Below are 15,290 nucleotides of genomic sequence, written 5' to 3' on the forward strand. Positions count from 1 at the left end.
GCAAATTTGTCTCTCTTTTACTGTAAATCTAATTTTGATCCCCATAGATTTTGTATTATACACTACTAGTCAAAATTTGGAGTAATTAAGATTTTTGGTAACAAGCCTTTACATATAATAAAGTTAAAATTCATTATAATAATTGCAGATTCCTTATTACATGTTGTTTGTCACGTGTTTTAATGCTTTATACTTTCTAAAGGCTTAGTATTATAGTGTATTATAAATGTGGTTACAATTATTCATTAGATCATACAATAAATAGATAAATGTATTAATTATATAATTGGCTCAAAACGCTATGAGAGGCCCTCACTTAGTTTTGGGGCCGTACATTTAAAGAGCTTTGAACTCTACCGTGGTCTAAAAATGATTTAAAACACTCTTACCACATCATCATCTACTACAAAAGCGTTTGACATCTAATTTGACGACCAGCTGACATTAAACACTCAGGCTTTGTCTAGACTCAAAGCAGAAGGTACTTTAGGTTGCCAAATTTCCCCTGTTTAATTGACGCCTCGTTTAATCAGAGTGACAGAAAGGCAATCTCACTGCTGAAGAGTGCTGTAATGATTTGTTGTATGTTTCCATGAATAACATTAAGACAGCTAATCAATAAGAAGATTAGACTTGATTTAAGTTGACCGATCACCCTCTCTTATCCGTGCCACTGTCACTTGCTGCTTGTTTTGTGAGTTGATTCTCCTCCCTAGTCTCTCCTAACACACATTAAATGAGTTTGATTGAAGTGAGGTTGGCCACCTCGCTGGCTGTAAAATAGTGAAAGGTTGCTAACAGCTTGATGACAGATTAAAGATTGCCTCTGCTTTTATTTTATTGAATATTCATCTTGCATCAGAATAACAGCAGATAACATCTGCTTTGCTCTGGCTCTGAGCCAGCTGCATTATTGTCTTTGCAATCATATTTATCATTCAGGACTTTATCATTTTGTTTTTGGCAGGAGTGTTGTTTACCTTCAAATCGAACCTGATAGAGTAGGTAGACCTCAGGAAGTACGTCTGGTTGGCCAATGCCTTGCCGTTAGAGGAACCAATCAGCACTCGGTTAGACTTTCTTGACTGAACTATTTCACACAAAAATGCTAATTCTGCCATTGAATAAGAACTGGAGCTGCCAAGCTTTAGAAAGGATGTAAAAGCACCATTAAAATACACAAAAGTGCACAATTTGACTCATGCATTATCTTCTAAATCTTTTAAAGACATATTTTTTTGTGAGAAATAGACTGAATTTAAGTCATTACGCAGAGGATCAATGAGCGAGTCAGTGAATTTGAGAGCAGGATAAGGCCGTTAACATAGTCAACGCGAGCAAGCAACGTGAGCTACAACGTTCATTTGTTCTTTGTGTTACCTGGACCGAGAAATTCATTTATTTGTCAGCAAGAGGAAATGTGTTGAGTTATGAAAGAGCAATGTCTGAACAGTAGAATTTTGGTTTGAAACATTGATATATCTATATGTTCCATGTACTGTTGACAGAAATCTTCATGGCCAGGATGTTTATCAGAATGAAGCATCTGCAAAATACATTATACTTGTTTCATACTTGGAGGCAGGTGCTTTCATCTCTAATGTGATTTGCAAAATGATTCGTTATTTCTTGGTCAGGTTCATTTGGGTCTCTACAGACATTACTGGGAACTGAAATAGTCAAGGGAATATAGTCTGTAGGCTTAGCCAAGAATGAGTCTGACGAGTTTAATTTGCCCGCTGATACCGAGAAGCCTGTCTCAAGCACTTATGCTTGTGAGGCAGAGGCTTTTGGGAATTAATAGTAGAAGTCTTGTGTAACCTCAGCACTTTGAATTGTACCTGTGTAAAATTTTCAAACGTATTTGAATGGTGACTTCCATTTCTAAATGCATACTGACAGCGAACAAAATTGGCTATAATTAATATTTGCTGAGTCTGTGGGGCTAGAATGAAAGTCTGATTTTCAATTATTATTGGTGCTCATGCACGTATTAATAAGGGTTTTTATTATCAATATAAAAATAGCTTTTGTTGCTTTCATTGTGGAAATAATGTTACTTTTTCAGGATTCTTTAGAAAATTCAAAACAACATTTATTTGAAATTAACAAAATTTGTAACATCATAAATGCCTTTACTGTCACTTTTGATAAATTTAATGCATCCTTGCTGAAAAAAGTTTTTTTTTCCTCAAAAATATTAAGCATTTGATGTCAATATTTATTTTTATAAAGTTACATGAAAACAAAATGGTGGGCATTCAGGCAAAATTAAAATCTGTCTTGATGGTGGTGTTGTTTTGATAGTACTTTGTGTAGAGAAATATTTCTACAAATGTTGTCACCACCACATCAAGGAATTAACAGGCATAATTAGTCTACTTTAATGATGTAATTATTCAGCAGGTGTGTTTGCAGCATTACCTGATCCGTATAATTCCTTTAGTGAATTAGGCACTAAAACAACACAGCATGTGCAGTAGGTGCAGTTCATTCTTGGTGAATTCTCCACTAAATCTTCTATTTTGATCAAACATTTAAGACAGAAAGCAGAATATTAGAACGATTTCTGAAGGATCATGTGACACTGAAGACTGGAGTAATGATGCTGAAAATTATGCAGAATTTAAATTACAATTTAAGATGTATTACAATAGAACACTTTTAAATTGTAATAATATTTCACAATAGTGTTTAACTATTTTTAATGAAATAAAAACCTTGGTGAGCAAGAGCATATGCCATATACTAATATTTGAACATTTTAATCTTCCTCAGTTAATATTTTGTAAAGGCTCCAGGACAGTGTTGCCAGATTGGAGTGATCATTTCTTGCCCAAAAGCTCCCCAAACCCCGGCCAAAACATTCACTGCCAACATAATGTGATAGAATTCTATTGTCACATCAACCAATGTTTATAAGGACCATTTACCTCCTTAAAACTAAATAATGATCACAAAATAAAATTATAAAAATGTATCAACTTCCCTGCTAGGAGAACAATACAACAGGAAAACGAATTAAAGCATAGCAAATACAGTAAAAGAAAATTAGCAAATAAGACAAAAAAGACATTCAACCCAAATAGGTAGAAACTATTAAAGTATGTCAAGTATTTTCATTAAACCCTCAGAAACACACATGCCCAGAATAAGTAATCATAATAAGCAACTTAATTAGTGATAACAGACGAAAATGTGTCATTCGTGTTCAAAAAATTAACATCAATAATAATAATGTTTAACTTCAAACAGAACTATGAAGTATACATTGTAGTCAAAAGTGCTTTCAGCTGTCGGGGACAAGGAGTGCAGTCTGGACGGTTTAAAAGTTGCAGATGTCCTGGTCAGGCCAGTGTGCACATGACGATGGACAGGAGTCGTCCCATATTCAGTTTCGTTTTAGTCTTTCAACTGCATGCTCTCAGAGTTACAGTTACAGTATATTTACAAAGAGCAGTCATATCCCACCACAGGTGTAATCCACCTTTTGAGAGTTGGGTCACTCTCCTACTCTTTACTGTAGCTACAACTTATATTTATACCACTTTGGCATAGTGATCACTTCAATATACAGCGACAGGTTCAAAATCTGATTCCATTACCGCACTAAAAACCGGCACTTATCACATCTGCCTGCTATCGCTGTTGATTTGCTAAAAGTGCGGGCTCGTTGGCGACGTCATCACCAACGCCAGCTGACTCTGCAGTGGGTGTGTGTGTTTAGTAACGTCATGATGACTGATTGGATGGAGGACCTGCACACTTGAGTTTTATTTGTTAACAAATTAGCCTATAAAATTGAAATGTTTGAAAATTTCCAAACTGACCCCAAACCAGCACAACGTTTTTCTCCACCAAACCAATTTTGCGCAAAATCAAATTCAAAACCGCCCAATTAGGCAGAAATCTGCCCAATCTGGCAACATTGTAAATGGAGCAGTTGGCTTGAATTAAATCAGGCAGGACAGTTTTCTACCAGTTTTACAAGGAATTTCACTGTGGTCAGTCTCTTCACAGGTCAGTTAGATGTCTCTTCCTGTCTAACTGTGCAATTCATGACCAGAATAGCAACCTCAAGTCAAAAGTCTAGCTATTCGATTAACTATTCCCAGACACAAAAGAGCAATCAAACCCTCCATTGACTCTCTCACCAGTTCTCCTCCTTCCTTCTTTCCCACTATAGTAGGTGACAGTCTGTTGTCTCTCCTTCCTCTATGTTGCCCATTTTCTGTATAGAAAGAAGATTCAGTTGGTTATCTCGTATCGCTGCTGCTGACATTAGTGACAGAGTGAGTGATAAACTCCCCCACAAAATAATCAATGCATGCCGCTTGCGCGGAGGCGCTCCTGTCGATAGTCTCTCTGGGCACGGGCAGTGCTGTAATAGCTTGGCTCTTAGTTGAGATGCTGATGGTCTACGGTAGTAATTGACCCCAAATGTGACCTGCATTTCATTGTTAAAGAGATGGTTCGAAAAAACACTATGCTCAGATGAACTCTATGACATCAGGTGCTACACATTACACTGTCTTTACTAGTTGCAAATGAAAAAGTTACCAGCGATTTTGTTCAAACTAAACGTGAAAAAGATCGACCAATAGCAAACCACAACCATCCAATCAATTCCAGATGGACAAAATCAAGCCCCGGCCTACATTTGTATCTTGTTTGAGAAGCCGTTTAACTAGGAAATATGCCACAATAGGAAAAGACTATTGCAAATTAAAAACTATTACAAAAGACTATTGCAAATTCCGTTTCATGTTGCAACTTTAATATACAGTTATGTGGAGCGAGACTGAACACAATTAAGCACGCTTGAATGCGACCACAATAGTATTTACATTAGATACTGTAAAAATGTATGCTTTTGGCAGATGCTTTTATCCAAAGCGACTTACATGTAGTAGTGGCATGCTCTATGGTTTGAGCGACAGGATATCATAATTATTAGAGGGAATCTCAAGATTTACTGTAAGCCACAAATTTGGTTTGCAGACATAATTGGGCTTCTGTTGTGAATGTTGACTCTACTATTTATTTTGTTTGTGCATACTGGTGTTGATGACTAGCAATCAAGCTTGCCAGAAAACACCATAAATCCTTCCAGTTGCCAAGGGACACTTCTTGTGTAACCAAGCTATATTCTCTGAAAATTCATACTGTATAAAATATCAATGTGCACTTCACATTGGCAAGTTGCATTGGATCCAAAAATCTCTGTGTGGTCAGTGAGTAAAGAATACCCAGCATAATGATACCAAGTGTCCATCAAAATATCTTGTCACATAGAAATACATGTAACTATTTCAGTAGCCTAAAGCAGTGTGTTCAGTAGCATATTAGTTTTGGCTGTGTATTGAAATTAGTTTTGGGAATCATTGCATTCCAGTGGTATTAGTATCGACTTCTGACATTTTGGTATCAAAACAAATCTACAGGAAAGAGATTAAGAGCTTTTAATGCTTGTCGCTTTATCAAGTCACAGCCGGTTAGGCCACAGTGTTACAAGGGTTCAGTATTTTTAATGGAATCTTATTGATGTCCTCTTATAAAACATTTGTGCAACTGGACCATGAGGCACTGATGATTTCTGAACTTTAATTTTAACATAACATCAGCTGATTGTATTAAACATTGAAGATAAGTGAGAGGCCTATCTGTACAGCTAATGATATATTTATATAGAGTAATTGCACACCTGTGTAAAAGCACACTGGCAGGACAAACCCTCTCATGAAAGAGCATCAAAGAGCATTTGATCATTACTCTTCATTCTTAGCATCTCAGTTAGGTTTATGACTGCATAATCAACATCCCGCTAATGAACGTCATGACGAGGGATCAAAAAGAAGCTTGTGTTTTCATAATCAGAGTGTTAAGGTTAAACTGAAATAGACTTTCCCTGGCCAGTGGAGGGTTTGCCGGATACGAATGACAGGAACAACAGCATGGCTCGTGATCAAACTACTCAGAGAGACAGACAACCATAAAGACATTTAGCATTTTGCTCCCCAGTGAAAAGCGGAGACAGAGGAAGCACTCAGCCAGTATTTAATAAGGTGTTGGGAAGTGGATTTTGATTTGGCTTCATGGATAAATGGAATCCCAAAGCTATGCAGCACATTCAGATTAAACAAGACGTCCCAGTCCAAGAGCAGCCAAGCGGCAACATTCTGGTTATTTGTATCGAAATTAGTCAAATTATCCTTTCTGCAATTGTTCAGTGAGGTGTTTTATTCTAATCCTGATTCTTATATTGGCTTCTTCTGAGTTTTGCTTTCACTGACATTTAAATTTTCCAAAGAAACAGCGTCTTAATTGGAATTATATACAGGTATAGGCCACTTTTCACGTCACTTTTCACGTCATCTCTTAAAAAGTTGCTAAAAACATTAAAGTCCCCTTGTTGTCAATATTTGCATTCCTTAAAACTCATCTTTAATCACCAAAATTATATATTTAAGCATTTTTTCCTTGAAAAAAATTCTTCATGCCTTAAAATAGCTTGGATGTATCTCTGCACTCTTGCCTCCTTTAGTATACACGGTTCAATGAATATGCAAATTAGCCCCGCCTCCACTCACTCGCACCAGCTCAGAGATCCACGCGTTGATGATCACATGTTGTTATGATTGGTTACAAGGTAGTTTGTGACGTCAGAAACACCAGCGATTTCAAACCGCGTTTTTGAGACTGTCTTTGGTTCACTGCAGTTTTAAGGAGAAAATACTCAGCAATGGTGCTGACTTATGAATTTGTCTTAAAGCATATTAAAAACACCACATAGACATACAAACAACATTAAAAGCTTGATTTTCACCACAGGGGGACTTTAATATCTCAGTGTTTTCATTCTTTTGATGATGTGTGATATGATCTCAGTATTTATGGATTTGCTGTGTTTTTAAAGGTCCCATTCCATGGATTATTTTTATTATTTTATAATGTTTCCAGGGGTGCCCTTATAATGTTAGTATGTTTTTTAGATCAAAAATTTGTATTATTTAGAAATAAAAGGCATATTTCCTAGCCTGATTTCATTCCCTGGTTTGAACACTCTGTTTGAAGGGGCGTGTCTGCTGTGAGACTTCAGTGTAAACGCCCTCTGCTGTGATTGGCTGACATGCTTGCGTATGAAATATCTGGCATTACATGTGGAACTATCTGGAAAACTTTTACTATTACAGCTATTATACGTTTTTACTATTACAGCTATCTGGATTAACGAATCGTGAGAAGTTTTTTAAGTATTTAGATCTATTACCATCACATAAAAGGTTGCAGTGATGATGAGCATTAAGCAGATAACAGTCTGTTGATCGCGTGAAAGATCTTATCATTGCAACGCAGTTTCTGCACTCTCACTAATGATTTCACCAATGCAAACATGAGGTATATAAATACAGTAAGAGCTTCGTTGTGCAGTGTAACAGCGTCATTGATTTCATAACGAGTTTTGGCAAGTGTCCAGATAAACTCGCGCTGTGTGATTGATAGCTTGGGCGATTGGAAAGGGATTGTTCTTTGATCGCTTTCTGTATATTAATCACAGTTTAAGTAAGATTATTTTCATCCTACTAAGAGAAACGAACGATGTGAAGAGTGATCGCTACTTCCATATTAAATCACTACTTACCGCTTGCTGGAATATAGTTGAAATTGCCCCCTTCGTCAGTATGAAACGCTGAGAGAAGCCTGCTTGATATTATCCCAGGTTAGAAAAACAGTCCGTGGTGAAATGGACAGAGCAAACTAACAACTTTGAATTAAACTTTTGCGGTATCCGATATATTATAGATAAACATCAACCACGTCTGTTGACATTTCGCCATCAATACGCCTGTGTTCCTGTGGGCGGAGGTTACGGTTCTAGTGACATCATTAAAGAAGGAAGTAGAGGGGTGTAGTCCAATCCAGCCGTTTTTTGTAGTCAACTTCTGTTAAATAAATTATCTCGCTTGGCATTGAACTTTGAGCTTTATAATTTTACAGATATTATTTATACTCTAACAACAACATTACACACTAACTAAAGTTTGAAACATGGGATCACGAAGAACGGGACCTTTAACTAAATTAACAAATTTTATTTTACAAGCACAAATATAACACCCCAATAAATAGCAATGCTGAATAATTAAAGCATGTCAGTGTACAAGTGGGTCATTGAGTCTGTGTTTTGATTCACTAATTCATGGACAGTTTGATAAATCTGATTCATTGTAATGATTCTGGGTACTGAGGTCTTTTAAATGCTTAATGGTCAAATGAAAAAGTCATATTTTTGTATTATACAAAATCATCACAATATTCTTCATATTTATACACTCACCTAAAAGATTATTAGGAACACCTGTTCAATTTCTCATTAATGCAATTATCTAATCAACCAATCACATGGCAGTTGCTTCAATGCATTTAGGGGTGTGGTCCTGGTCAAGACAATCTCCTGAACTCCAAACTAAATGTCAGAATGGGAAAGAAAGGTGATTTAAGCAATTTTGAGCGTGGCATGGTTGTTGGTGCCAGACGGGCCAGTCTGAGTATTTCACAATCTGCTCAGTTACTGGGATTTTCACGCACAACCATTTCAAGGGTTTACAAAGAATGGTGTGAAAAGGGAAAAACATCCGGTATGCGGCAGTCCTGTGGGCGAAAATGCCTTGTTGATGCTTGAGGTCAGAGGAGAATGGGCCGACTGATTCAAGCTGATAGAAGAGCAACTTTGACTGAAATAACCACTCGTTACAACCGAGGTATGCAGCAAAGCATTTGTGAAGCCACAACACGCACAACCTTGAGGCGGATGGGCTACAACGGGCGTAAACAGAATGAGAACATGGATCCATCATGCCTTGTTACCACTGTGCAGGCTGGTGGTGGTGGTGTAATGGTGTGGGGGATGTTTTCTTGGCACACTTTAGGCCCCTTAGTGCCAATTGGGCATCGTTTAAATGCCACGGCCTACCTGAGCATTGTTTCTGACCATGTCCATCCCTTTATGACCACCATGTACCCATCCTCTGATGGCTACTTCCAGCAGGATAATGCACCATGTCACAAAGCTCGAATCATTTCAAATTGGTTTCTTGAACATGACAATGAGTTCACTGTACTAAAATGGCCCCCACAGTCACCAGATCTCAACCCAATAGAGCATCTTTGGGATGTGGTGGAACGGGAGCTTCGTGCCCTGGATGTGCATCCCACAAATCTCCATCAACTGCAAGATGCTATCCTATCAATATGGGCCAACATTTCTAAAGAATGCTTTCAGCACCTTGTTGAATCAATGCCACGTAGAATTAAGGCAGTTCTGAAGGCGAAAGGGGGTCAAACACAGTATTAGTATGGTGTTCCTAATAATCCTTTAGGTGAGTGTACAGTCAACACAATAATATATAATATACCTTAAATATTTGATCAATCATCCAGCCTAATGTTTCTTTGACATCTGTAGAGATTTATGTGCTGATTTTTGAGGTTGCTACAAAACCCAGAAAATGTCAAGCTTGTAATTGGTTTTGTGTATTCGAATGCACACACAGTGTACTCACACAGGAAGTAATAATTGGTCAAGACATTCAGTAAAATATAATAAACCATAGAAAATAGGTGAGTGTATCAATGTGGCCCTTACTGTTGCTATGACCATGGGAGTGTGTATTTTTGTTTTGAAAATGGTCCTTTGTGAAGTATTTCCTGTGCAAGCATCATTTGTGCTCGCTGCATGAGGGTGCAAATGATGTGTGCTCGTAAACGCCTTCCTGTTAAATGAGGGTTTATTATGTGGGAAACACTTGTTCTGCTATTTCATGAGATGTGTTTGCATCCGAAGTGCATCCGTAGATGTGCCATCATTTCGGTCTCTACAAGCACTCTAGAGCATTTTAGTATATTGTTCTTCTGATAACCTGCAGATCTTTACAGTGTCAGGGTAAGAATATAGTCTTTGGCCATTTGAAAAGGCATGCTAATCTTAATATTTCTGCATTACTGCATATTCTAATCCACACTTGCACACTTTCTCATTTAAAAATCTGAACATGCAGTCTGTAGAGGACCGTGTTGCGTATAAGGCATATAATGTGGGCCCATGCATGAGCTCTCAACGATATAGCTGTTTTGAAGGTTTATGCTAATTTCTGGCATAGACCTGTCACATTTTGAGGGCCCGATGGGCCTTTGCTTCAAAAAATTTGGCAATTGCCCTTTCCTGAAGGCAAGTTATATATTGGTAATGTCATTGAGTGACAACCATTTTTTGCCTCTGTCACCACAGACAAATGTGCCTTTTCTCTCAAGCTCTGACTGCATTTCATGGCTGCAAAATCAATTAGGCTGGAACAGAATTAGTGACAATGTCCCTAAAAGATGTTGATAGAGGTTTTGGTTTTTGTTGAGGTTTACATGATGGGGAACGTAAGATGGAACGTGTCTGCAAATCACTCTGCAAATGGACTGTTTCTTTTGATTAAAAAGTAATTTACTTTGTTTACATCATCTTTATTGTTTTAATCACCCAACTTCTATGAATAATTTAGGAAGTTTAAGAGAAGGCTAATTTAAATGTTTTTAAAAAAAAAAAAACAATTATTTAAATTATTTTATTTTAAAATTATTTTGCTTGTTCTTTAATCACTAATTTTAATTAAATTTGATTACTTTTGGCACTTTCTAATTGTGCAGTAATTAGAGCTGCCAAAGTTAATGTCTTGACATTTTTATTTTAAAGCATTTCCCTAATTTGACATAAAAAAAAATGTTCTATTGATTTGTAGCATTCAGGGATGTAGAAAGACCTTTTTTAAATTATAAATTTGATTCACATGGGACCTTTAACAAACGTAAAGTTTGTTTGTATTGAGAAATGATTGTCAGCGAAGCTCAACAGTGATAGCACAAAATATGACTTACGTGAGCAATGCAACATCTCTAGTACTAATGCTAAGAATAAAGACAGTGATATTGTTAGATCCTGATGCATAATATTTTATGTTATTGTATAAAAAAATAAAACTCTCTTTATAAATTATATTTCCTTAAAGAATGTAGTTTTAACCTGATCTCATTTTTAACTTCAAGCTTGTTCAAGAAATGATGTAAAATGTAAATGTAACCTTAAATGTGTTATTTTAATCATAATGTGTATGCATATGTATATTAGTACTGTCAACATTAATCGCATTAAGCCTACAAATGTGTGTTTATATAATGTATATGTGTGTATATATTGTTATATATTTATAAACAGACATATATATATATATATATATATATATATATATACACTCACCTAAAGGATTATTAGGAACACCATACTAATACTGTGTTTGACCCCCTTTCGCCTTCAGAACTGCCTTAATTCTACGTGGCATTGATTCAACAAGGTGCTGAAAGCATTCTTTAGAAATGTTGGCCCATATTGATAGGATAGCATCTTGCAGTTGATGGAGATTTGTGGGATGCACATCCAGGGCACGAAGCTCCCGTTCCACCACATCCCAAAGATGCTCTATTGGGTTGAGATCTGGTGACTGTGGGGGCCATTTTAGTACAGTGAACTCATTGTCATGTTCAAGAAACCAATTTGAAATGATTCGAGCTTTGTGACATAGTGCATTATCCTGCTGGAAGTAGCCATCAGAGGATGGGTACATGGTGGTCATAAAGGGATGGACATGGTCAGAAACAATGCTCAGGTAGGCCGTGGCATTTAAACGATGCCCAATTGGCACTAAGGGGCCTAAAGTGTGCCAAGAAAACATCCTCCACACCATTACACCACCACCACCAGCCTGCACAGTGGTAACAAGGCATGATGGATCCATGTTCTCATTCTGTTTACGCCAAATTCTGACTCTACCATCTGAATGTCTCAACAGAAATCTAGACTCATCAGATCAGGCAACATTTTTCCAGTCTTCAACTGTCCAATTTTGGTGAGCTTGTGCAAATTGTAGCCTCTTTTTCCTATTTGTAGTGGAGATGAGTGGTACCCGGTGGGGTCTTCTGCTGTTGTAGCCCATCCGCCTCAAGGTTGTGCGTGTTGTGGCTTCACAAATGCTTTGTTGCATACCTCGGTTGTAACGAGTGGTTATTTCAGTCAAAGTTGCTCTTCTATCAGCTTGAATCAGTCGGCCCATTCTCCTCTGACCTCTAGCATCAACAAGGCATTTTCGCCCACAGGACTGCCGCATACTGGATGTTTTTCCCTTTTCACACCATTCTTTGTAAACCCTAGAAATGGTTGTGCGTGAAAATCCCAGTAACTGAGCAGATTGTGAAATACTCAGACTGGCCCGTCTGGCACCAACAACCATGCCACGCTCAAAATTGCTTAAATCACCTTTCTTTCCCATTCTGACATTCAGTTTGGAGTTCAGGAGATTGTCTTGACCAGGACCACACCCCTAAATGCATTGAAGCAACTGCCATGTGATTGGTTGATTAGATAATTGCATTAATGAGAAATTGAACAGGTGTTCCTAATAATCCTTTAGGTGAGTGTGTATATATATATATATATATATATATATATATATATATATATATATATATATATATATATATATATATATATATATCAGATTTGACAGCAACACACACACACGCATATAATTTAGAGACTAAATGATGAACTAGTTCATTATATTAATCACTATCATGATTCATATTTTGCAATATTTATTTTTTTATTACTTAACAATTAGTCTTTTTATGAAGCTCAAGATTTGACCAATTGAGGGGACATTGTGCAGCTACATGGCTATATAATGACGACCGCATGAGTGTGGGTATTATTTACTTATTTCGTTTCATATTTTGTTCTCAGCCCTCACAAATGTGAAGTTATGGGCCATCGACCGCCAGTGTTTCCAGACCATCATGATGAGGACCGGACTCATCAAGCATGCAGAGTACATGGAGTTCCTGAAGAGGTGGGCTGCTTCTCCTTTCATTTCTATTCATCCTCTCCTAACCCCTGATGAAAGAAGTCTATTCCTCAGCAGTATACAATAAAAGACATTGATTTTCATTGTGAATGAATAACACACAAGTGAATGGTTACACAATCTCCGGTAACTCAGGCTTTACACTCGGTGTCCTTTGCTGTGTATCTTTAATCACCCGGGTGATGAGTTTTGATTAGAAACCTTTGAGAGTTAAATGGCATTTCACCTCCCAAAATATTACTATCAACTGTTGTTCTGCGGAAAGTGAAATGTGTATTGGTTAGACGGAGGTAGAGGGCAGATAATGATTAGAGTGCTGTTGGTTTTTGTGCATTCACTTTCCTCGTTTGAGTCTAATTCTTCTCCTTTCCACTCTCTTTGTCTGAAAATATAGATTTTTGGCCATGAGCTGTTTATGAATAGCTTTGCTTTATTAGAACATTCTTATTTTTATTATATAATATATTGATTAGTCTAATGTCTGCCATAAAAATTGCATTCACGCATGCATTTATGGATTTTGCATTCATATTTTAGTATGAATTGTAAGTAGAAAGTATATATATATATATTTTTTTTTTTTTACATTTTACAGTGTTTCTGAGTGAAAGTGTGAGTGCTAGGGCAGTGGTTCTAGACCCTTGTCCGACCTCCATTGTCCACAACAATATTCAAAGTCCCCATGACTTTTACAGTTGTTCCTGATTTTACAGCTTGGCATAAATGTAAATTCACTATAAAATACCCATTATAAGATTTAGTTGATTTACATGACTTTTTCAGGTCTAGAAGTCTCACTTTTAAAATTAGACTTCCCCTTATATCCAGGTTTTCCAAGACATTGGGAATCCTTGTTCTTAAGAGAGAAAAATAAGTTGTTAAGGGGGTGAGTTCAATCAAGAAATATCTTGATTTTTAGTTTAAAGTACACTATGTAACTTTTGCTCCTCTAGCCGTCGAAAATTCTACTAGCGGTCGAGATTATCCTACTGCCCATAAAACATTCACTACTAGGCTTAATAAATATAACTAGTTTAGATAAGGATCTCAAGCTGACTAGCTGAGATCTATTTAACGTTCTCCATGTCAACCTTTCTCGCTCGTTGTGACGACTAACCTACAGGTATGCCACTTCTACACCATGCACCATACATAGCCGGAGCAACTGTTCTCCATTTACGTATATGACGCGACATGAATACTTGTAAAATATTAACACTTAGTGAATCTGGGCAAAAACTAATTGTGGAAGTTTTGGAAGAAAATTTTGGAAGAAATTTTGTTAATTTCAGCTTTTCATTGAGAACCACTGTGCTAGGGTAGTGCTTTTGGGAATTGTGGTTGCCAGGGTGTTGCTATGCAGATGTTCTGAATGGTTGCTAGGGTGTTCTGAGTGGATGATTACCAGATATTGTCAATATATTCCTCTTTCAGTGCAAAAATGGTAATTCTCGTCCGAATGAAATGATTGGACAACATTTTCTTGGTCCTGAGACTTCCACAGAAGATATATTTACATTTTGTAATATTTAGACCACTTCTATTATTGATTGCTATCAGGATGTGAAGAGAGTTTCATCCAGCATAACAAAAAGTGTTTATAAAAAAAAAAAACATTGCGTACATGTCACGATCCACACTCAAGGAGACAGGGAAGATCCAAGCACAGTATATTTATTGGGGAAATCCGTAATCATAAAACCAGTCCAGGCAAGGGTCAAAATCTATACAGGCAATCCATAAACAAGAACAAAACAAGAAACAGACGAGAAACAAGCAAGAACAGACCTCAGGAAGTGGTGTGACATTAAACAAGGACTCCGTAACAAACACTAAACAGGCAGGGTATTTATACACACAGAAACTAACAATCATGATGGGAACAGCTGGGTGCAATGAACAGTGATGAGTGTTGACAAGGATTGTGGGGAATGCAGTTCCTAATGTGAATGACACCGTGGGGAAAGAGGACCTCTAGTGGACACCAGGGAACATAAACCAACACTGTGACATAACCCCACCTCTACGGAGCGACTACCAGACGCTCCAAGACGTAAAAACAAACAAAACTTCCAGGAGGGAGGAGGAACGGTGGAGGATCAGGGGGAGGGAGGGCCAGGACCATGGAGGGGAACAGAGACAGGGGGTGCTGGCTTAGTCGGCGGGCAGGGCGAAGTAGACAGTCCATCGGGTGGCCAGGGCGGAGACTTTCCCTCAGGTGGCCAGGGTGGAGCAGACAGTTTATCAAACAGCCAGGGCGGAGCAGACAGTTTATCAAACAGCCAGGGCGGAGCAGATAGTCCATCTGGCGGCCAGGGTGGAGACGAC

General features: G+C 37.6%; 1 protein-coding gene across 3 annotated transcripts in view; it reads left to right on the plus strand.

Moving 5' to 3' along the window:
- The window catches only part of prkg1 (protein kinase cGMP-dependent 1), a gene marked incomplete at its 3' end in the record, with an annotated part of 171,914 nt that overhangs the window by 98,941 nt on the left and 57,683 nt on the right, over positions 1-15,290 (plus strand). For all 3 annotated transcript variants that reach the window (XM_079851685.1, XM_079851684.1, XM_079851686.1), the window contains exon 4: positions 12,842-12,947. In XM_079851685.1, coding sequence (XP_079707811.1) covers positions 12,842-12,947 — 106 coding nt within the window. The remainder of the gene's footprint in view (positions 1-12,841; positions 12,948-15,290) is intronic.

Source organism: Squalius cephalus, assembly GCF_949319135.1.
Source record: "Squalius cephalus genome assembly, chromosome: 19".
Taxonomy (NCBI): domain Eukaryota; kingdom Metazoa; phylum Chordata; class Actinopteri; order Cypriniformes; family Leuciscidae; genus Squalius; species Squalius cephalus.